The sequence below is a fragment of the Anabrus simplex genome, chromosome 9 (genome assembly GCF_040414725.1).
Source record: "Anabrus simplex isolate iqAnaSimp1 chromosome 9, ASM4041472v1, whole genome shotgun sequence".
Taxonomy (NCBI): Eukaryota; Metazoa; Arthropoda; class Insecta; order Orthoptera; family Tettigoniidae; genus Anabrus; species Anabrus simplex.
In genome coordinates, this window is record NC_090273.1 from 8,012,290 (window position 1) to 8,037,179 (window position 24,890).

At 38.2% G+C, this 24,890-nt stretch overlaps 1 protein-coding gene across 9 annotated transcripts in view; it reads left to right on the forward strand.

Moving 5' to 3' along the window:
- LOC136881174 (ubiquitin thioesterase otubain-like) overlaps positions 1-24,890 on the forward strand; it is a 111,603-nt gene that overhangs the window by 48,892 nt on the left and 37,821 nt on the right. For 6 of the 9 annotated variants that reach the window (XM_067153840.2, XM_067153842.2, XM_067153841.2 and 3 more), the window contains 4 exons: positions 2,976-3,190; positions 9,863-9,947; positions 14,260-14,463; positions 22,239-24,610. In XM_067153840.2, coding sequence (XP_067009941.1) covers positions 2,976-3,190; positions 9,863-9,947; positions 14,260-14,463; positions 22,239-22,436 — 702 coding nt within the window. In that variant the 3' untranslated portion in view covers positions 22,437-24,610. Of the gene's footprint in view, positions 1-2,975; positions 3,191-9,862; positions 9,948-14,259; positions 14,464-22,238; positions 24,611-24,890 lie in introns of those variants that run through there. The other 3 variants (XM_067153847.1, XM_067153846.2, XM_067153845.2) reach the window with 1 other exon arrangement.

The window sequence follows — 24,890 nt, forward strand, 5'->3', positions numbered from 1 at the left end:
ACGGAATAGAACATGTCCTATTTTATGAAACGTTTTATCCAAGGTTTTACGAAACTTGAATTTGACCGTGAGCAACAGAAATTTTATAAAATTAAATTATTGTACAATAAATTTGACAGAAAATTTTAGTTGTGTTTTCAATGCTAAGTAGTAGTCTAAAATCAAATATGTATTCTGTAGTTTCATTTCAAGATACACAGTATAATTTTAAGGATCAGCACAACGTGTCGATAGTTACAAAAATCATGTAGAAGTCTTAGATGAAATACATTAGTAAGACATATGTTAGAGAGCACTGTGCGTGAAGAAGTCTTAGAATCAAATAAGAATTTAAATGTAGTACGGAGCAAGTTCTTGAAGAGTTCAGTCGCAGTTTATAAAGCACGGTTTAAATTTAGGAATCAGCACTGCGTGTCGATAGTTCCAAAAATCATTAAAAAGTTGTAGATCAAATACGTGAACGTAGTACAGTGCAAGTTCTTGAAGAGTAGCAAGACATATGTGTCGATCGGCACTGTGCTTCCAGAAATTAGTGGAAATCCGATAAATTTTTTTTAAAGAAGATAAAGTATCTTATTTCTGGAAGCACAGTGCCGATCGACACATACGCCTTGTTACTCTTCAAGAACTTGCTCTGTACTACATTTAAATTCTTATTTCATTCTAGACTTCTTCACACACAGTGCTCTCTAACACATATGTCTTACTAACATATTTGATCCACAACTTCTTCACGATTTTTAGAACTATCAATACGTAGTGCTGATCCTTAAAATTATACTGTGTATCTTGAACTGAAACTGTAGAATACGTATTTGATTTTAGACTTCTTCTTAGCATGAAAACTCAACTAACAGTGCTCCATAGTGTGTTACAGTGTTTCGTTAACTGAATCTGATGGTTTCAGATTAACTTCACATTTTTACCTATGCTTCTTATTTGTGTTTGGCTAAACTTCAACGCACAGTGCTCTCTAAAGATTTTAGTGCTTCACTAACAGCAACTAACAGAACTATTTTAACTTCACATTTTATTTATCTTTGCATTAATAACACTAGCATGTTTGAAATATCAGTGTGTTGTCTGTTATTATAGACCCAGTTATAAGTAGGCCACTGTCCAGGTACAGAATCAAAACTTACGCACCCAGTCACGATATTATCCAATGGTATTGAAGTTAATGTTGTAAACTTTTAAATAATGTAATGTAAAATCATCAGTAACTGGGAAGATAATATTAGCCTAATTATGTTTACAAGAGATTGAAGAAATGAATGTTTCTTCTTTATATTTTTATTTGTGGCATTTGATTTATTTTCCACGACTGGTAATCTCTTCTCCATACATGATAAAAGGAATATTTTTTCCTCTCGTCTCCAGTTGGTCTCCCATATTTTCTTTTCGCTGTCCATTATCAGTCCTTAAGAATCATGTGTGATTAGGAAACAAACGCGAGTTGATACTGACATAATTTAACAAATTGTTGTTAATTATTGTTCCAGTATTATCATGTAGACTTTGAGGGCCCGTGTAACTCTTCATGAGGTATATTTCGGGCTTATGCCGTGTAATTAATTGTAAACACACTCAGCGTTACGAAAGGAACCTTGCCTTCCTTCATCAGGAGACAATAGAGAAAAAAAACGACGTATTAATGGTTGCTAGGAGAAAGCAACAAGGAATTTGAAATGGTGCCCAAAGATGTAAAAGGGATGCCATTTTAGCCCCATGCTAGAGACAATGAATGGCAACAGTAAAGCATTACTCTCTAATGGTTCTGATAATAGGTAGCCATGATTCACTGAGGTTGTAGCCTGTATCGCGGTTGAAATTATCTGGGTGTTTACGTATTTCAACCACCTCCCTGATAATTCTTGGGCAATATTGCTTTATACGGGCAAGAACATCCACTTCTTGGAACAAGACATCATGACCAGGTGTTAAGGCATGATCAGCAACAGCTGATTTATCAGGTTGGTTGAGTCTGATTTATCTGGTATGTTCTTTGTTGCGAGTACACACCGTTCTCGAAGTCTGCCCAATATAAACCTTGTGACAAGTACAGGGAATGGAAATTCTAAGTTCTTAAGGAGGGAATTAGATATTTTTCCATCAATAGAGCATGTCAGAAAACAGATCAGATGTAAGGCTTTTCAGGCGTTTGCTCTATTAACCAGCGTTTTGTCTTAAATCTGACACGAGACTCATCAGAGTGGGATGTGTCAGACCCTACCCACTGACGCTGGGGTGTTTGCAGGTGAACTTATCAGAAGCCCATTATAAGAGGCACAGTCTGATAACTGCATACGGGAGAACTTGTCCTCGGACACTCCCGGCACTAAATGAAATACACCATTTCATTTTTTCTCTCTTATAGAATATTTTAGTATCACAAAAAACAAGACTTGGATTGTTACAAGAGCAGAGAAAACAAGACCTGGGAGAGATAAAGGTAGGAAATAGTGTGAACAGTTTTAGATACCTTGACAGGATAAAAGCAAGCCACAAGTTTCTGCCTGTGTGTTAGAGACAAGACGACCCCGTATTAACTTATGTTCCAGAGATTGGATCGTGGCTGAGAGGAACGAGCAGGATTCAAGGAGTAGGTGTACATAAATTACAACAGAGTTGACAGAGCGAAGCTAAGGTGGTTTGGACACCTGATGTGCGATGATTAGAAAGCTGATTACAGGAAAGACAGCTGAAGGAGATGGAGGGGGATTTGTAGTGGAGCAGACATTTGGTACATTACCCTACCCATTGTGTCTCTGGAAATAAGAATTGGTGATGATGATACCTACTACTATGCCTTTACCTGCCTTAAGAAACTTTGTGACTACCTCAGAGTAGACCCAGGCCCTCCTTGATTACTCTTATCCACATCTCCTCCAAGTACTCACAATTTTCTCGTATTCTTGGCCAGTCTGATTGGTTGACTGTGTTCTGTTTATATTATGTGTATCCCTTGTATTCAGATTTCAGAAACAACTCCCCTTGTTGGAGAAATGGAAGATTTTTCCTCTCTGGAAGAAGAATATGCTGGAGATGAGGTGTACTGCCAGAAAGTACGAGACTTGGCTACCAAGTACAGAAGTATGCGGCGGACACGCCCCGATGGAAATTGTTTCTTCCGTGCCTTTAGCTACGCTTACCTGGAGCGGCTTCTCGACAGACCTGAGGAATATGATAGGTAAATACAGTAAGAACTCAATATTATTGTTATGTAAGTACAATGTGAATTTGAAGAATTGTGTTGCAGTTCTGGAGGGATGACAGAAATAACTTACAATACTGGAAAACAAGAAATCTGTGCACAAATTAAATCCATCAACTATTTGGCTGGACATCAGAATAAAGAAATATGTATAATCATGATCTTACAAAAATGCCCACTTGTTTAACTCGATACTTTAAAGTCAGTTTTACCAGGAAACTTTGTGACTTCCCTGAGGAACCTACTTTCAGGTTAGCCAAGTTCAGCAAAAATGTGCTATTAAATAACTACCGGTACCTGAATTATATTATCTAAAGTCCTCTTTACTTTAAACATAATTGGTTATTTTACTATCTAAATAATGATAAATATACACTGACTGAGCAAATGTCATGGGATAGCGGAGCACTGATGCGCAGGTGTGTTGTCTGCGCACTACACGCTGCCTGTGCCAGCAGCAGTTGTATAGGAGACCTTGTGAGCAGTGGCTGTGCATGTGACAGGTGTAACATGGAACGTTGTCATGAGCTGACACCGTTGGAACGGGATATGGTGGTCGGTGCCCGACGGATGGGAAGTGCGATTTCGGAAGTGGTGCGGGAATTTGGCTTCACACGATCAGTAAAATTCTTTCTTGAATAAAAGTACTGTGTCTGCCTATTCATAAGAAGGACACCCCAATGTGTCCCATTATAAATTGTAGGAATAGCTGTACCTATAAAGTGTCGAAATTCATTCATAGGTTTTTAAGAAAACATTATGTTTTCTACAATGAATCCCCCTTAAGAAATTCAATTAATTTCTTCCAAATTTTGAAGAGATTTGAACTGCAACCCAACCTTATTTTATGTTCTTTCGATGTCACAAACATGTTTCCAAGCATTCCTACTAAAGAAACCATTAAAATTATCCATGACAACATCAGTAAACACAGCGGCCTTAGTAAAATGGAAATTGAAGAATTCATGAAGATATTGAATTTCGTTTTAAACAATAATTACCTCTCCTTTAATGGTAAATATTATCAGCAGAAAGGCCTAGCTATGGGAGACCCTCTTTCTGGCATTCTAGCAGATATTTACATGGACTCTATAGAACATACGAAAATTATTTCACAAGTAAAGGGCATTTGTTTGTGGCTAAGATTTGTTGACGATACTTTCGTGATCATCAATAAGGAGATTACTAACAGTGACGATATATTAGTCTCACTAAACGAAATAGATCCTAACGTCAAATTCACCAAAGAAGATGAGGTCAATAATTCTTTTAAATTTTTTAGATTTAACGGTTACATGCTTGGATAACACTTTTGAATTTAAAATTTTTAGGAAACCTACTCATTCACCCATAAAAATAATAGTATTGAATAGGTGGACACAGTAATTTTATTCAAGAAAGAATTTTACTTATTGTATCTTCAGTACGGAACAAAATGAGATTAGTTACTTCACACGATCAACCGTGTCCAGGGTGTATCGTGAATGATTGAATGCGGGTGTCACTGTCCACAACAGACGAACGACCAGCTGTCCAGCCACCCTCGATGACCGTGACCGGCAACATCTGAGACGGATTGTCAATAGCGACAGACGGGCAACCGTACAATTCAACACAGGCCGTGCTAGACACGTCTCCCAGTGTACAATCCGTAGGAACATGGGTTCTATGGGGTATGGGAGCCGGCGCCACACACACGTGCCACTGTTAACCCAACGTTATCGGGCACGACGACGTGCATTTGTCGCCAGTCACCAGGGATGGACACTGGAACAATGGTGTAACGTGATATGGTCGGACGAATCACGATTTCAACTGCACCATGCCGATGGGAGGCACCGTGTATGGCGCAGACCACATGAAGCGATGGATCTCGCCTGCCTCGAAGGTGTGGTCCAGGGCGCTGGTGTCTCTGTTATGGTCTGGGGTGCATTTTCCTGGTATGGAATGGGCCCCCTAGTTGCTCTGGAAGAGACTTTGAATGGTACGTGGTATGTTGAGCTGCTTGGAGACCATCTCCACCCATTTTTGGCCTTCCAGTGGTTCTGCGGTGTTTCAAGATGATAACGCGCCGCCACATCGCTCCCACGTTGCCCGGGAATGGTTCCAGGAACATGCAGCAGAGGTCCAACGACTGCCATGGCCACCCAGGAGCCCCGATATGAACCCTATCGAGCATATCTGGGATGTCCTTGAACGCAGGCTCCGTGTCATGGATCCTGCACCTACCAACAGACCAGCATTGGTGGCCGCTCTGCAAATAATTTGGTGTCAGCTGCATCCAGAGGACTACCAGGAACTTGTCGACTCACTTCCATTGCGTCTCACTGCAGTTCGCAGGGCCAGAGGAAGCCCCACATGCTATTAGGTGACTATCCCATGACATTTGCTAAGTCGGTGTACATTTACTTCCTTTTTCTGCAGCACCCGACTACATGCCATTACTTCAGTTTTAAATTCATTTTGTTCATGAACTGTTTTCATATCATTCAGCAGTTTTTCCAGATCTTCTGCAGACTCAGTTAAAGTGAAATCCATAAATCTGCATTTCTGATTTCCTCTTTGATTCCCTTCACTGGCTCTTCTATATAAACATTAAAATTGACGGGGTTGAACTGCAACCCTCCATACTTTCTTTCTGGTTAGATGATTTTCTTTCATATCCCGTGATTCTTATCAGTGCAATAACTTTGAGGCCACCCTGTACACAGCCTTGGACCTTGGGACTTTCCACTCACGTTTTATTGATAGACAATGTGACTTGCACGATAGTTATGCTTACTAAGTGCAAAAAAAAAAAAAAAAAAAAAAAAAGTCACTGAAAACTTCTAAATAAGCATAGATGTACACCGCAGAAAAGGTATTGAAAAACAGAACTTGAACTGCCATTTTATATGCAATTATTTCTTCAGTAATGGAGTAGTCCTTAATGGTCAGTTGTTTTGGTTTATGTTATCTTAACATGATACAGTATTCCCTCAACATTTAAAACATTCTGTCTGTCATCTTCAGAGATGTAGGACAGCTAATGCTTCGGCAAACATAGATGGGGTTTTGATTTCCTCTTTGTCTCCCATGGTGCTGGTTGTCCCACAACTCATTATATTGAAAGTAATGAACTTGCTGTCAGCTGATGTGTACGTTTCAAAGTTACATCCATTGGCTCAAGCTCCACTCAGTCCTCACCAGTAACAAGTTCTTCGCTGGTGATCTTGGCACCATTCATTCCTCTGCTTTTGCCAAAACCACACTTACAAAAACCAGTTTTGGGATGTGGCAGGCGAAACATAAAACCATGAAGACACAACAAAGTGGATTGCCTATAGATTGCTAAAGTTCATCTTCACTTCTTTCACAGCTTCCAACACAAAATCCTTGCTGCAGTAGTACCCTATGAAGCGCTGAATGAGAGGCTGGAGGACACTGGTACAGTTTGGAGGATAGAAAATAACTTTCACATTTCTTAAGAAAGAAATAGAAATAAAACTGTCTTTCTTGCTTGAGCATCCATAGAAGCGTCCAGGCCACAAAGAAAATCAAAATATTTCTGTGGTTATCCAGGCTTTACCGTTATGGTAACATCTTGATGTTCTTAAAGCATCTTCCTTTCAATGCTTTGCCTATAACGACAGGGATACGCTTGACTGACTCATCAATGTTACAACACAACAAAGCGGTCATGAACTCCTTCACACTTTTTCTTCTGTAACAAGTTTCTCCTTTAAGTGCTAGCATGTGATCTGGTAAGCAATTGAAAAATAGGCTGGTTTTATCCATGTTATAGAAGTCCTTCAGTATGTATCCTTCAACTAGCTTTCAGAAATTTTCTTTCCACTCCTTTACAGCCGAACTGTTAAGTGAGGGCTCTCGCCAGCAAGCTTAATTTTTTCGTTCTGAACATGCCTTGAGATCTGACTTTCATCTGACTTTGACACTGAATCGAGATTCAAACTAGAACATGGGGGCTGCAAGTTTTCCTGAACCACTGCATAATAATGTTCTGATATATTTCACTATTGTCCAATACATTTTCAGTTTTGTGCACTCTTTAGCAAACTTTCATAAATTTGTTGTGTATAACCAGTCATTACTATAAGAAACAGACTGCTGACTTACCATGGGAAATACCAAAATAGGATACCTGCTACAAAACTTCCATTCCTATAGAATTTAAAAAAAAAAAATCCATAATGGTATAACAAGGTCGTATATACCATGTCATGTCATCTGTTGTTGGTAGAGAGCAAGTTAGAACTAATGTAACGATGTCGTAACCTCTCAGGTAAGCAATCTGACTGGAGTGGTTCAATAAATTTCCACTTCCTTTGCAATTATTTAAGAAAAAGCTAGGAAAACAACAGATAGGGAACCTGACACCTGTGCGTCTGTGAAAATAGAGCCCTGCCTATGGCGTATTTTGATTCTGAAGACAGTAGGCCTACACAGACCCAGCCTCTGAACCACTGGAATTAAGCAATGAAGGTTAAAATCCCTGGCTGAGCTGGGAATTGAAACTGAGACCCCTTGGACCATAGGCGAACATGTTAGCCATTTAGTCATATAAATAAATAAAAACCAAATTCTCTTTAGCTGGAGCCAAAAGCAAAACACTGATCCCTTCTATCTCATAAGTGTAATTGTACCTAATTATTTTTATAATAAGAATAACAACAACAAACATAAATAGCATCATATGGTGTGCAGTAAATTAAAACAAAAATGCTGTTGCTGTCACCAAGAGCCTTCATGCAGGCGTCAACACCTTGTGGCATACTGTCAATCATGGCTCGGCATTGATCCTGGTAATGGTACGTCAGAGCTCAACAAGTTGATGCTTCATATCCTCCTTGATTTTATGCTTTGTTTTCTGAATTCTGGCTGCCATGGAGTTCCAGAAGTTCTCTATCACGTTTAGGTCGGGGGACTTAGCAGTCCAGGGTAGGACCTCGACATCATGATTCTGGAACCATGCCAAAGTAGCGTTGGACTTGTGACATGATGCATTATCTTATTGGAGCAAGAAATTATTGGAGCAACCAGTCCATTACTGGTTGTAACATAACCTCTTCCATAGTATCACAATATTGAGTGGAATTTATAGTTCCTACAGCAAGCTTGACCTCTCCTGGGCCCTCACTGGTGATACAGTCCCAAGTCATCACAGCTTTGCCGCCTTGCTGGACGGCTGAAGCTTGACAAGCAGGCAGAAACTTCTCGGTTTTTGTTCTCCGCTCTCATTGGTACAGTTCAAACCGATTTTCATTGGAAAATACAACTCTGCGTCATCCAGTTCTTTCGTTCCCTGCACCATTTAAGGCGCCTTGCCTTGTGGAGGTTGCTCAGTAGTGCTTTACGTAAAGCAGCGCAAGACATCAGTCCAGCCTCTTGAAGTCGTTTTGATGCAGTGAAAGTGCTGATTTCCACACCAAAATCTCTTCTCATATCCTCACACAATTCAAGCTAAGTAGCTGTACGGTTTGCTTTGCCCTGTCATGGTGAAGTTCTCTTAGGTCGTCCAGATCTGTGACCATTAGCTACACTGTCGGTCACTTTAAATTTATTTACGGTTTGTTCCATGCTTTTTCCCTCTCTTTTTACTTCTTTCCAATGCTCCTAAGAGACCGACCAGCCTTATGCATGCTAATAATCGGTCACTTTCACTGACACTGGCACGGGGCATATTGCAAAACATAGACCAACACAATCTAAGAAGAAGTGATAAAACCATAACTAAGCAACAGTGACTCACTGACGGACTATTGAAAGTTGATTATTGTCTCCAATAAATTGTTGGGTAGGTGGGAAGGAACATTATGAATAGGGTTGTACAGTCGCAAGCCAAAGAGGTGGGAAATTTTAATTATTTTAGGACCGTGGACAAATTCATGACTTTTGCTTACTTTGACCTTTCAGAATTAGACTTTCCAACCCAGCTGGGTCAAGCAGAACTAGTGTTAGAATAAACTTGACTTCTAATGCTGAAATATTTCGGGTAGAACTACATTTTTACCAAAAATGAAAATTGTACCCCAATTGCTTGGCAAGTTACTTGCTTTTTATATTAAAATACATCGTTAATTTTATGCACACACTAAAACACAAAATAATCAATAACTCTTAAGACCTAGAGAGTTCTAGTTTTAATTTAGTTCTAGTTCAGTTTTAATACAAATAACCCCATGCTTATCACATGATTTGATTCTAGAAAAGTATAAGGGCAGATGGCCATCTACATTTATTAGGTGTCCTTATACTTTTCTAAGCCACTTTTTTCTTTTGATACTCAGACACCACTTGTATTCACCAGACTGAGACATAATTTTGTCTAAAAAAAAATTTTTTTTAAATGAACTTGCATGTGTATTCTTTGTCTTCGGCAGCCTCTGAGTGGAGGAAGATTTTGAAAATAAAAAAACTACTATTACTATTTATTATTATAAAAAAGCAATTCGCACGAAACCAAAACATACGGGCATTATTTGTCAATGTCAACTTTCACTCACTGCCGTGGCAAGAGGACTGTTTTCCGGCACAGGCTTGTGGTTGAATGAGTTTGACTTTGCTCTGAAAAATGTCATGAGACCTTTTCTTTTTTATGTGACTAATACTTTTATTTCTGTAATTTGGAATCTTCTTTCCTTTCTTCAGGTTTCATGCTATTGCCTCCAGAAGTAAAGATGGTTTGGTGGCGCTTGGATTTCCACAGTTTACAGTGGAAGATTTTCATGACACGGTAAGCAATATCACAAGTAGCCTATTTGTTTGCCATGTTACACGGTTAGGTGAACCTACGAGTTGACTGAGAGCTTAGTTCATCATGTGGTCCAAATGGTAATCAGTTGCAGGGTCTGTACATATATGGGAATGATTTATATATTACTGTGTTTATGCAAATAATCCCCACATATTTTTAAAAAAAATATGAGGCACAAAATTGGGGTGCGGGTTTTATTTGCGTCAAGGTTGCCAACACGCTCCTGGTTCACCTAGTTTTCAATGCTGAGTGTACAGTTATGTTTTATGCAACCGTAGATGGAAGAAAACTGTCCCCATATGTCATATTTACACGGAAAACAATTCAGGCTTTTAATTATTCTAAACTGACTTTACATTTTTTAAATAGTACCGTATTTTGCAGAGTTATTTAAATTCAAAATTTCTCTGTGTCACGATAGAATGCGTCTTCCGGAACGTGCAGGGGTAGCTTTCTGCACTTTCACTCACTTTGGTGTGTCTATAATCTGTTTCAGAGTTGAAAATAGAGTGAAATCGTAATTCTTTTGTATTCAGCGTTTTAGGGAACGCCACTATATCACGTATTTAAAGATAAAAATTTCATTGTTCCGTATTGAAAAGTATCACAGTTAAAATTGAAATAATAAATAAAGAGGTTCAACCTATTCAATACAAGAATAAGAAATGCAGTGATTACATTCTTATTTAATAATAAGTAGAAGTGGTACCGGTTTCGACCCTAGTCCAGGTCATCATCAGCCGATTAAAACATGAAAAACAATGCATAGGAAAAAGAAAATAAAAGATCGAGTTCACTCCGGATCAGTAGAAGAGGCGATATAAAAATGACGGGGGTAGACACTGTAAAATTCAGAAGAAGTTAAATGTAAGTCACTTAAAAGAAACTTAAAAGAAAACAGTGCGTAACTTTCTGAACGGCAGTATGGCACACGCAGTATTAGGCAAAGTCTTATAATATTTATGAAAAGCGGAGAATGGTTAATTGAGCTAGCTTGTATACACTGTCAGGCACAAAGCCATAACACAATCGAACACATATGATGATCCATAATCGTGCTGAAGCTGAAGATGAGTAGATCGATTGAAGTAACTTGCAAGCTCCCGGTGATCAGCGCGATATATTCAACATCAGGCACTGTGGTTTCAAATGCCAACGTAAAATGAAGAATAACTTAATGAACCAGTATTTGCTTTGGTTGCGGGAATGTAAGTATATATAGATACATATAATATAATTCAATGTAATTGAAAAAGTAATTGTGATCCTGTAGAATTTTTGGAACAGTTGACGTGAAAAAAACAAATGTGAAGAGAAAAAATATAGTAAAAAGCGCAATACCGGAAACAAATGAAAACATAAATATACAGTGCGCTATTATTTAAAATGTAAAAAAATTCCAGTCGTGATTGAAGTAGTCGAAGTCGGCACAAGGCAAGAGTTAAATTTGAATGAGAAGAACTGAAAGGAAGGTGGCATTTTTTTAATTTTTTAATTTTTTTTAATGTGAAAAGAAAAGATAAGATAAATTAATAATGGAATAAGAGAAGAATAAAAGAGATTCAAGTTAGATGGTGTTGAGGAAGGATAAGATAGGGAGATGAAGGAGGATTAGTTTAGGGTGGGTTAGGAGGGTGGGTTATTGGAGGTAGAAAATGTTTGTAGGAACTTTGTAATGCATGGAAGATAGAATTGGGGTTTTGAAATTTGGAATTTTTGAGAAGAAGAATTAGGAAGTCGAAAAGGATGTTGGGTTTTTCAGAAATGTCGTTTAAATTGAAATTGGGGTTGAAGTATTGGTCAAGGTGAATAAAGCAATTTTCAGTAGTGTTTAGGAGGGGGCCTTTGTTAATGATTTTAAGTATTTGTATGTCTTTTTCAATATTGGTGAAATTATGTTTGGAGTCTTGTATGTGTTGTCCTATAGCAGAGAATCTGTTGTATTTAATGGCGTTGATGTGTTCGGAGTATCTGATATTGACGTTGCGGCCAGTTTGTCCGATGTAGGAGGAGCTGCAGTTGTTACATTTGAATCTGTATACTCCAGATTTAGAAAAAGCATTCGATTTATTTAGCGATTTAGAGTTGTGTAAGATATCAAAATTTCTATTGTTAGTTCTAAAAGAAATTTTCATGTTGTGTTTTTTAAAAACATTAGTTATTTTATAAGCATCTTGAGTGAAAGTGAAAGTGGAAAATGCAGTTGGTTTTGTTATGTCTTTAGATAACGTGGTTTTAGGACGGTATTTGAATTTGTTAATGATACGGTTAATGAAGGAGTTGTTAAAGCCATTGAATTTAGCGATGTTACGGATGGTGTTCAATTCATTATTTAAATCTTTTTTAGGCATAGACATGTTGAAGGCACGAAAAATTAAGCTGTTATAAGTAGCGCGTTTATGTGCTTGAGGGTGCGAAGAATCTTGTCGTATTGTGGTTGCTGTTTGGGTTGGTTTTCTGAATATTTTGTAAGATAAAGAAGAAGGATGTCTGGTGATAAGTTAAGTCTAGAAAATTAAAAGTTTGGTTGTGTTCTGATTCGAGGATGAATTTAATGTTGGAGTCTATGTTGTTGAGATGAAGAAGTGTGGAGGCTGCGTTGGTTAATTCTTCATTTAAAATTACTAATGTGTCGTTGACATATCTGGCCCAAAAGAGGATGTTAGAGAAATTATTATTATTATTATTATTATTATTATTATTATTATTATTATTATTATTATTATTATTATTATTAGATGCGAAAAAGACCAGAAAACTGATCACGCAAAGCTCACTTAGAAGTTGTGCATTTCCTTCTTTGCCAGGCAGCCTTCAGTTTTTCTCTCATCGTGGTTCTTTGTTCTTCTGTCCACTTAGCTCCTGTCTTCTTCTTGTGGTTTCTCTCTGACTCTACTTCCCACTTGTTGATTTTCGTTCTGTAGCAGGTTCGGTTAGCAATGTCGGCCACTTTGATTCCTGATTTTTCCAGGTCTTGGCGGATTTCCGTTGTCCACCTATTTGTTTTGATGTTTTCTGTTTCCTCAAGTAAGACTCCTGTCAGTCTGTTTTCTGGAAGGCGTTTGATGTGTCCGTAAAATTTCAGGCGTCTTTTTCTGATGTCGGCCGCAAGGTTTGAGAGCTCCTCGGTTTTTGTACGAGATTGCAGTCTATATCCTTCGTCAGTCAGTTTTGGGCCGAGAATTTTTCTGATGATTTTACGTTCCTCTTTCAGGATGTCTTCGAGTACTGTTTTCCTGTGGAGATCCAGTGTTTCACTCGCGTATAGTATTTCAGGTTTGATCACAGTGTTGTAATGTCGAATTTTGGTGAAGATTGAAAGGCATTTTTTGTTGTAAATGTTTTGCGTTCGGCCGAGGGCTCTCTTCATTTTCTGGATGCGGACCTCGAGGGCCTTCTGTTCTTTTCCTGTTGGTACTATAATTTCTCCGAGATATCGGAACTCAGTTACTTTTTCGATTGTGCCAAATTTCGTGTTCAAATTCTGGAGGCTGCAGTGGTTGCACATGACCTTGGTTTTTGAGAAGGAGATTTGTAGGCCGAATTTTTCTGAGCATTTCTTGAGAGTTTCGATTTGGCTGATTACCTGTTGTTCGTTTGTTGCAAGGATCGCGAGATCATCTGCGAAAGCGAGACAGGAGATTTTTACACGTCTTCTTGTCGTACTTAATGGTTGCCAATTTCCTTGAGCTTTTAGAGCTTTTATTATTATTATTATTATTATTATTATTATTATTATTATTATTATTATTATTATTATTAATTTTTGTGTTTTCTAATAAGTCAAGGTAAATTTCAGCAAGAATGCCTGAAGCTGGTGAGCCCATAGCCAAGCCATCTTGTTGATAAATGGTGTTATCAAAGGTAAAATAATTATTGTTGAGAACCAATTTTAAAATCGACGTGAAGTCTTGAATTTCAAGTTTACTCAGGTTACTGAATTTGTTTAGGTTGTTGTTTATTATGGGGAATAATTTTGAAATTCATCCAAACATTTTTACTATAAAACTATAGATTTTTATCCAACAAATCTATCAAAAACATTTCTGAACTAATCAACAAATTAAAGAACTTCAATATCCAACCAAATTTTTCTCTCCATTCTTTTGACATTGTAAACATGTACCCTAGTATTCCAATTTCCTTACAGGTTTCACATACAGGTGCCCTTAAGGGGAGAGCCATCCTTCTCCAGCATTCAACATATTTGAATATTTGGATAAAACACTGTTTGAAGTTATATAACTTTACCTTGTGTTTGATAGCCTTTGACAAAATGTTTCTTTTTCAGTTCATGGAGGTTGTTGGACGAGTTGGGAAAGGTACAGACTCTTTCTCGCAGATAGATCTGCACAAGCTCTTCAATGAACAGGGCTATTCAGATTATATCGTGGTCTTCTTACGTCTGATCACATCTGGGCAACTGCAACAGGAAGCAGATTTTTACCAGAACTTCATAGAAGGTGATCGAACAGTAGCAGACTTTTGTCATCAGGTAATTAAATATTTTTAATACCATCTTTATTTATAGTGCCAAAGTTAGGGTTCACTTCGCTCTCTTACACTTAAGCACTTAAAATTGTAATACCATATTTACGCGAATAATCCCTGCACCCTAACTTTAGGAAGGCTCATTTAGAAAAGATGAAATGAACTGAAATTACTTCCATCGATAGAGTAATATAGGCATACCCCGTGAGGTCCACGTGGTCTTTATGCAAATATGAACATGTAAATTTATTTATATAACTCATTTGCCTGAGATGATAAAAATACATTGTCACTGCTATGAAATATATTTGCCGTGAAAATTAGCAAGTAGATCTACTTACGTGACAGATATATCATTAATCTGAAATTGCAATAGGCTCGATTCACTGTAGATCGGAAGATTCGTTGTCTCTTGCATCACTAGAATCCTCTCCTAAATTACTTACAAATTCATAACACTCCACATCTAAAACACTTCTCACACATGGTCTCTTTTTACTCAGATAGTAACATGACCGTTGGTGGATAATGCTTTTCTGCAATGTAAACTCTCGAAACAGACACACTGGCGCATTCCGATGTTGGTTTTGTGATACAGTAAAACTGCGTTAATTCATAATCCTTGGAATGCAGAAATCAGACTTCGAATTACGTGATTTTGAATTAACCGCCAACTTGTAATTAAGAAATGCCAACCTCACTGCGTCACAAAATATTCTAATACCCATTACTGCAAGCAATTAACATTGATTCACAGTTTAAAACTTTTAAATGCCATGAAAAAATGAAATCCGTTATAGCGAGAATTTACAACAGCGGAAAATTTACTCGCTATAGCGGATTGTCATTATATCCGATTTTTGTATAAAAGTCGGAAAACTCCCCATAGACATTAAAATTGGTATGAATCGGCAATCAATTTGTTCAAAACTTGCGTTTCTCTGGATGATATCCACACAACGACTTACTTGTTTGTTATTTTTCGAAATGCAATACTACGTGAAAGTGTGTGTTTAATTTTATTCTGAAAAAATTACAGTTCCGTATTTCTCCAAATACAAGACGATCCCCACTTTTCCTTCAAAAATTTTAATCAGTCAAAAAGTGCTTTGTAAAATCATATGAATGCCTTTGTTGTACAGTACGCATTTTTTTACTATTTTAGATGCTGAACATTGGCTTTCGTTATGCTGCATCTTTTGCGGCTGCACAATTATTCTTTATTCCCGCAGGTTTGATGACCATTAACTTAAAATTGGCATCATAATACCAAAGAGAACGTGTTGAAAATTTGCTGGCAATATCTATTCCGTGCGTCTCTACAATACGGCGATCCGTCAGGAATATATTCTTGTTGTCTATAAAACTGTTACGGTACTTTTACTCAGCATCAGATATAACCAGCTACCACTACATGCACGTCTTGCTTGCCGGGTTCAGCGAACTTCAGCAGCTAGCGGTGTATAGGCCTAATCGCGGACGTTGAAGGTAAACGAACTAGTTTATTGTGCCACGGTATGGCCTTTCCGCCCTTGTGTTTGTCGTGCACATACCGGTACCTCACAATTTCATTTTTGACTTCTTTAAAGCGTCCTTGTTGCGGACCACTGAATGCATTTTTTGTATCTTTGTTTTCACGCTGATGCCAAATATTGGCTATAGTTAGGTCTATGCCATATTTTCTTGCGGCTGCACAATTGAATGGGCGCTCGCAAAAACGGGCTAACCAACAAATTTGGGAAAAATGAGTTATGTGTTGCCATCCATTGCGGAAGGTTCAAAGTATCTTCCGTGAGTTGGGCTAACGTGAGGTAATCCTGTGTGATGAGATACAGTGCTTTGAATTTTATGCCATGTTATTTCGACCAATTTTGTTATTGCAAAATCAGGCTAACAGACGTTTACGGAGGAGGCCGTAAAGATGGCGTTGCTGTATACTAGAGGCTGTGGGTGTTTGTTGTGATTTTGTGCCAGATGGATGGATTTAGTAAAAAGAGCTAGAGTATGAAAGCCGTTTCAAGTAGTAAAAATGACACGTGATAAGTTTGTGAGCACTCAACCTTTGCTAGAAAAAGTAACCAAGAGATTGGTATTTAAGAAAGATGTACCATTTAAGTATTTTTTAAAATATTCATATGGTATTGTTGAGGAATATGATTGTGTTGACCTTCACAAAAGGAACAGTAATGGTGGTCGGCCATCACTTGCTAGTGTTCAGCTGTCACCAAAGTACAGTGTTACATCGCCAATAAAGCCAGCAAAGCTTAAGGACTTGCTTGAGCTACTTGAATATGTCCCTGCAAGATATCACCAGTATTACAGAGAACTGACAGCTGGCAATGGCCAACAAGTGACTGAGGAATTCATTTTCCAATGCATTAGAATGTAACCCATACGACTGATGATTGTCCCATGAGGGAAAGTTATGTCATATTTCAAAATAAGTCTGAAGCATCTTTATGTCTAAAAAATTTTTTTTTTAAAAACCACGGCACTTACGCCCTTGAAAGGGCTCTGGCCTGCCCAGCGACCGCTGCTCAGCCCGAAGGCCGGCAGATTACGAGAGGCCATTTGGTCAGCACGACACATCCTCTCGGTCGTTCTTCTGGGCTTTCGAGACCGGGGCCGCCATCTTACCGTGAGATAGCTCCTCAATTCTAATCACGTAGGCTGAGTGGACCTCTCACCGGCCCTCAGGTCGAGAGAAAAATCCCTGACCTGGCCAGGAATCAAACCCGGGGCCTCCGGGCGTGAGGCAGGCACGCTACCCCTATGCCGGCATCTTTATGTCTAGTTTCCTATATATAAAACACCTTTTTTGTATTGTATGATCATAAAATAAAGTTTGGTTACAAATCTAAGGTAAACTATTAACTATAGCTAGGTCAACGCAGAAGTCAGTTTTCTTCCATTTTTTTATATTCCTATTTTTCCAAGCACTTTTCATTTTTAATACAGTTCCAATATATGGTATTGATAATTTAAAGGTACTACATCGAGATAAAATAATGAAATAAATATTATTTTTATGGTATAGCTTTTGTTTTTTGACATTTGCAAAAGTTGATTTATCTCTGTTCTGACAAAATGTTGTTAGCCCGTTTTTGCGAGCACCCGTTTAATCATTCTACATTTCTGAGTGTTTAATAACCATTAACTTAAAATTGTCATCATAATATCGACAAGAACCCGTTGGAAATTAGCCGGCAATACCTGTTCCACGTATCTTTACTACTATCCATCATGAAAATATTCTTGCTGTCTATAAAATATAATTTTACTGAGAGTCAGGTACAGTAGATGCGTTATATCTCTGCCACTGAGTTGTCGTGGCCTTTCTAAGAATTTGAAGGCTTGCATGTTTTGATGTCATTCTGCAGATTTGAGAAACGTTTTTGTAGAGGCTAATAGAATGTCATTCTCTCTTCACTATTTCCAGCAACATTACACACAGGCACTGTATGACCGGTTATCACGGCTAACGGTGTATAATAAAGAGTCGGTCGTTTGTCAACGAAATTTGTGTGTGCGTGCGCGTTTGGGGGTGAAAAGAAGCAGCATGGTTACCGTGAGTGTTGCCAGTGGTATTCATTTCTGGTAGGTCACGAATGCAAGACGACCCTTGATTTTTCGCATGAGAGTCTGAGGAAAAAATCGTCGTCTTGGATTCGGAGAAGTTTTCTTCTTCGAATTGTGTCACCTAACTTAACCGTATATGTGTCATGAAGACATAACTGAAACGCATGTAGAGAAATGGGTTATCCTCGCTAAAATTTACGTGTGAGTAGCCTTTCTGAAATGTAACTAGACGTGAGAAATAATATGAACTACCCTCTGAAATCTGTGATGTATTCTTGAGGTGTATCACATTCTTACTTAATTTCAGTATGTAACACTAAAATTAAGAGATCGTTCACTTCAGCCGTTATTTTGGACGAGATAACAACTGCTATCGGCCATGTTATTTACGCATTTATTATGAAAACTTTTTATCTTCTTTCATTTTGAAATTTCTTTAGAGAATGGCAGTCGTTGGGTATTACTAATCGACTACAACATTGCCTTTGAATGTCGACGAGAGACCTTGCAAATGCACATAGTGAGAAAACTATACCATACCAAAGATGATCAATCACATTTTGTGGCAAACGTTTGTTTATTTATTCAAACAGCATCACCTATTCTAACTTAACCGTACTATTTATTTATTTATTTTTTTTGCTATGGGCTTTACGTCGCACCGACACAGATAGGTCTTATGGCGACGATGGGATAGGAAAGGCCTAGGAGTTGGAAGGAAGCGGCCGTGGCCTTAATTAAGGTACAGCCCCAGCATTTGCCTGGTGTGAAAATGGGAAACCACGGAAAACCATTTTCAGGGCTGCCGATAGTGGGATTCGAACCTACTATCTCCCGGATGCAAGCTCACAGCCGCGCGCCTCTACACGCACGGCCAACTCGCCCGGTTAACCGTACTATACATTTGATGAAAACATACTTCAATCGCCAGTAGAGAAATGATAAACTTCTCGCTATAAATTTACATGATAATAACCTTTCTGTAATTTAACCATACGCGAGAAAATATAAACTAACCTGTGAAATCAATTGTGCATTCTGCCATATCTTGAAGTGTATCCCATTTTTACTTAATTGCAGTATTTAGCATTAAAACTAAGCGATCATTTATTCAGCCTTTATTTTTAATGAGTTAAGAACTATCTTACGTTCTCAGTTCAATACGGACAAAAAATGAAATTCTTGGATCTAAATTAAGAACTATTATCGGACACGTTATTTACGCATTTATTACAAAAATATGTTCTCCTCCATTTCTAATTTTCTTTATGGAGCAGCAGTCGACGGGTATTAGTAACAGACTCCAACATTGCCTTCAAATGTGACGAGAGAACTAGTTAGTGAACATAGCGAGGATACGATACTGAAGATAATCGGTTGCATGCAACATAATCGCTGGGGTGCATAAATATCGATAAGGGAAAGAAATCGTGCATGCTTAATCGCTCGTAATAATGGATGCATCAGTGATAGGGCTTTCGCTAGAACCGAAGGATAAGACACAGTTTAATAAAGGAATTTTGAAGGGACAGCAAAATATTGTCGATATAATGGGGTTCTTGTTATATGCCGTACTCGCTATAGCGCACTTATAGGCCTACTGTATTTCCAAAATGTATCCAACAAGGAGCATTTACAGTATTCAAATAATGGACTTGGATAATTCACTGGCAAACATAACCTTGTACAACAAAAGAGAAAGAATTATTCAAAGGCGAGGAGAAATCTATGCTGGCTCCCCTGCAAGTGCTTTATTCACTGGATTACTGTACTGTATGCATTTTAGATGCCTTGTACTTGCACGGAAAGTATCCGATGGCCTTAAAACATCGTGGTTTATCAAACTTTCCTATGACGAGGGGAGGAAGTAGGAAGTCTCTTGTTTCTTCTTCTTCTTTTATATTTGATGGACTTCGCTTGCGCGTTACGTCCAGTCACTAATCTTATATATAATAAAAGGGAAGTTTCGTGAATAAATGAGGTTGGGACAAGTTTATAAGTAGATTAAGCCTGTAGGATATATCTCTCTCACTTCCGTTTTGCATTGCACTACAGTACTTTGAATGATTTCCACTTCTCAAGTTGTCTCGTAATGCCAACCCTTGCTGCGTAACAAGAGATTGTAAGAACCAGTAATGCATGCAGTCACCTTGATTCACAGTTTAAACCTTTCAAAAGCCATGGAAGAAAAGCTGTTTCCAGAATGTATCCAACAAGGTGCATTTACATTATTCAAATAATGCACTTGGATAAATCAGTGGAAACATGACCGTACGCAACGGGAAAAGAACAAAACATGAGGCTCACCTCCTCACAAGTGCTTTATTTTTTTTACTATACTGTTTGTCATTTTAGATGCTTTGTACTTGCACGGAAAGTGAAACATTGTGGCTAATCGAACTTTCCTATGACAAGGGGAGGAAGTCTTTCGCTTCCATGTGCATTGCAACACAGTACAGTACCACACAAGGGTGCCCATGCCCTCAGGGAAAGGCAAAAATCAAATGTAGTCAGGTGTTTTTCTTTCAAGGAAATGATTTAAAAGTTGGTATTACGTAGAAGTGGTAGTACCGCCCCCCACAATCAGGCGGGGGATACCGTGGGTGTCATTCTACCACCATTCATCTTCCAAAATTTTAAAAATACTAGGCCCCCCTTACAAACTGTCATAAGGGCACCCATAGTGCCACAAGTCCATTTGGGCTCGTCATTAAAAAAAAAAAAAAAAAAAAAAAAGGAGGCAGTTTCAGCGGCATTGACAATATTGTTCAGTGCGTACGAATTGATTATATTTATGAGCCTCGCTTTTTCTCCAACTGTCGGCATCGCCAGTTTTCGTGGATTCTGCTTCCCTGCACACTGCCTGCTAAGTGATATTGATACAAAAGAATTACAATTTTACTTGAACTATGAAGCACACTGTAGATGCACGGAAGTGAGTGAAAGTGCGGAAAGCTACCGCTGCACGTTCCACAAGACACATTCTGTCGTGATGCAGAGAAATTTTTAATTTAAATTACTCTGTAAAATACTATTTTTTTTAAAATGTAAAGGCAGTTTAGAATTAAAAGTCTGAATTGTTGTCCGTTTAAATATGACATATGGGGGTAGTTTTCTTCCATCTGCGGTCACACAAAGCATAACTGTACACTCAACATTAAAAACTAAGTGAGCCAGGAGCGTGTTGCCACCCTTGATGCAAATAAAACCCGCACCCCAATTCCGTGCCTCAAATTCTTTTGTAAAATATACGGCGATTATTCGCGTAAATACGGCACTTATATAAACTTCAGACAGTATGACGATATGATTAGTATAAAATGTTCCCAACTTGGCTGGTTCAATCTTAGTTGAGTCCGGTGGTATTTGAAGGTGCTCAAATACGTCAGCCTTTTGTCGTTAGATTTACTAGTACGTAAAAGAACTCGAGCAGGACACAATTCTGACACCTCAGCATGTCCAAAAACTATCAAAAAAGTAGTTAGTGGGACGTAAAAACAATATTATTATTAGTATAAAAAATTCTAACTACATTCGTTCTTCCATTCATAAGAGAATGGTTGCCCGGTTGTACCTCCTCTTAAAACAGTAATCACCATCACCTCCTTTTGTTCATACTGATATCCATTCTAGATGGTAATATTGGCAAGACTGCTTAAAGGAAACTAAACAAATGCAATTTCTAACACTGCATCAGACACTTGAAAACTGTGGTTATATGTTGTTGAACGATGCAAGAGTCGGAAGTCGATCCTGAGGGAAGGAGAGGAAATTAAACTGAGGATGGATAGATACTGGGGTTTTGATTTATTGATTTTTTGATTTATTCAACAGTCAAAATATGAGATTAACAATGTGAAGATGTCTTAGTTGATTGATTTTTAAACAGGGAGTATTTTATAATCGGGGGTGATGTGTTGAAATGATGTAATACATTAGTCATTGCCTTCTGTGGCTTCAGTGTTTGATCCATAGTTGCATCAGTCATGGCAACTTCACGGTAATTAAGAGTGGGAAATACAAGAGCCTGGATGAGTTTAATTTCCATGTTGATTATTTTGTTTAGTTCTGTGTATTTCTTTCGTTTGTGCAATGTTCTCTGCCTGTAGCATATCTTGTCAAATAGGCTGCCATTTGTAAAGACTGCAGTCAGGCAGGCGAGTCTCGAGTTAAGCTTTCTGAAGTGGTTTTTGTCGACAGGAAGTGGAGCCGATGTATAAAGAGAGCGACCACATCCACATCATCGCTCTGAGCACGGCACTCAACGTGGGCGTACGAGTCCGCTATATGGACCGAGGAGAGTCCTCGGAAGTGATCGCTCACGACTTCCCAGAAGGCAGCCAGCCGTCTGTTCATCTCCTCTATCGACCGGGTCACTACGACATTCTTTATCCCTGATGTTCTCCTCTTGTTTTGAAATGGTGCATAAAGTAGCTTCAAGCAGATCTCATATCGTACGGTTTCCACCTCCCAGAAGCAACCGGACTGGCCTCTCTCTGTACTTTCTTTTCTACTTGAGATTATGGAAAACCTTTCAATTGAGTCACTGAGTGTAAGATTTCTGGTAAACAGCTATGTATTATTTCATTTCTCAAGGTCATCCAGACTTTTGAGTTACTCTTGCCTAGTTGAACTTCATATGAATGTGCAGCCAGTAAGATCTGTGTGTCTTCAAACATTTAAGAAATGAGGATTGTAAGGAGAAAACAAAAAATTTCTCAAATATTTTTTTATTTCAGTGTTAAGATGCATATTTTGTAAGAATCTCAAGTAACGCAGGGTGTTAAAAAATACACAGCACTGCAGACAAAAAGGATCCTATAGTGGTAATTGTTGGGATATCAGACACTCAAGTGTGGTAAGCTAGAATGTTATTTGCTAGAATTTTGTTTGAATTAACTCTGTTGATTACCTTAAAAGAAGTATTTGAAATGCCCATCCCCTGGGAAACTGCAGGCTTGTGGTCGTCATCTCATTGTGTTACGAACATGCTAAAAAATATATCGTATTGAACATATTGTTGGAGAAGCGTGCACAATTCTTCCAGAAAGTGTCGCTTTATCTTCCACAGCGGTTGCGTACACCAACAATGTAGAGAAGTCAAATGGTCTAGTTCAGCTGAGCATGCAGGCCTAGTAGTGGTGCAACAGCTTCCAATACTTGAAAGTGTGATATCTCAGAAATTACACATTTCCAGAGCTGTGTTTGTACAACTAGATATGAGGAATTCAACCCTGCAAACTTGCCTTGTATTTTTGAAAAACCTGGTATATGCAATTCAGTCAACAAATTGTCAGACTGAAAATGGTTTTAGAAAGGAGGTGATCTTGTATCCACTAATTTTTCATGCTGCAGTATTTAAATGACCTTAAAGTAATGTTTATCTGATAATATGACTAATATTTAGGAATTAGATCCATAAAAAATTGGTGAACATGACATAATTTCTTAATGCAAGTAGTAAGACAATTCAGTACACCTTCACACTGATAAATAAAGAGTATTGTTTGCATTTATGAAAGACACTAAGATACAAACTATATTGGGGAAGGGTAGCATGTTTCATTCATTGACAGAAAACCCGTCTTAAAAGTTAATACATGTGGTAGTTATCAGTTTCCCTTTTCCAGCTGCAACCAAGTTAGGATGCCTATGCAACCACCATGGCTGCTCCTTAACTGTGTGTTAATCTAGGTTCTGCAGTCTGGGTCTATGTCTTATTCTCTTAACCTCCATCGTTCCATCCTCTTGCCATGTCGAAACAGTCTCCATTCTGTCGGAAAGCTTGCCCGCTCCAATTTCCTTCCTGATGTCCTCATCTCTTACTCTCTACTTTCTTTTCTATCATACTTGTTAAATTTAAATTTCATTGGCCTGGATTTTTCTCTCCTCATTGCCCTGGTCTCTGCTGCATATGTCAGTATGGGGCAACAATACATCTTACACACACGTTCCAGATGAAGTTCCTCACATTTCCGTTGGTGTGATTCGTTTTGCACAGCTTCCTGTTTTGACAAAAACTTTTTATGCCATTCAAACCCTTGCATCTTTGACAGGGTTTGTTCCCCACATTGTGCCGGTGGTCTTTTTAGGTTTTCAGCGGGTTTGTCATCATCTTTGGAGAGAAACTTCATGATCATACAGTGAAAAGATGGACTTGTTGATCACTCATTTCACTTCCGACGATGGAAAAGCCTCGTTGACATCTCTCTGCACTATTCTCCACTCGGCACAAACCAGTCCCTTTGTTAAGTGAAAATTCCACTTTTATATTTGATCCACTTCTATAAATGTTTTTGTGCGATAGAAGTCTCCTCTTCCTCTTTTATGTCTTCCCCTCCACTTGGAAGAAAGCACTTTTGCTCAAGTCATCTTTGAAGAAGCATGCATTTTCTGAGCCAAGGACCGCGATCTTGACTGGATTGCATGTAAAAGAAAGAAAGAAAAAAGAAAAGAAAAAGCAGCTTCTAGTCTTATGATTTTATTGGTTTGCTCGTTAGTTATCTTTGTTGTATTTTTTGTTTTATGTTTTCTCAAGGATATGATGATAATATATGAGGAAGTTTGTTGGATCATTACTATTTCCTCATTACCTAACTCAAAGCAGGATTTGCTTCTTCATCCTCTGCCATGTTATGTTTTGTCCATCAATCATAATCAATTTCCCTTTATTTTCTCTTCTTTTGTGATATTCTTTCATACTTTTACTTTACTGCTTTTTTAGTTTGTTATTCTCTCTCTCATAAAATTGGCTATGTTGTCACCTAAACAGGTGGCTGATATTTATGACGCTAGTAAATATCACTGCCATCACCCTTTCTTCTACTTTCACTGCCCAGATCTGTACAAGTA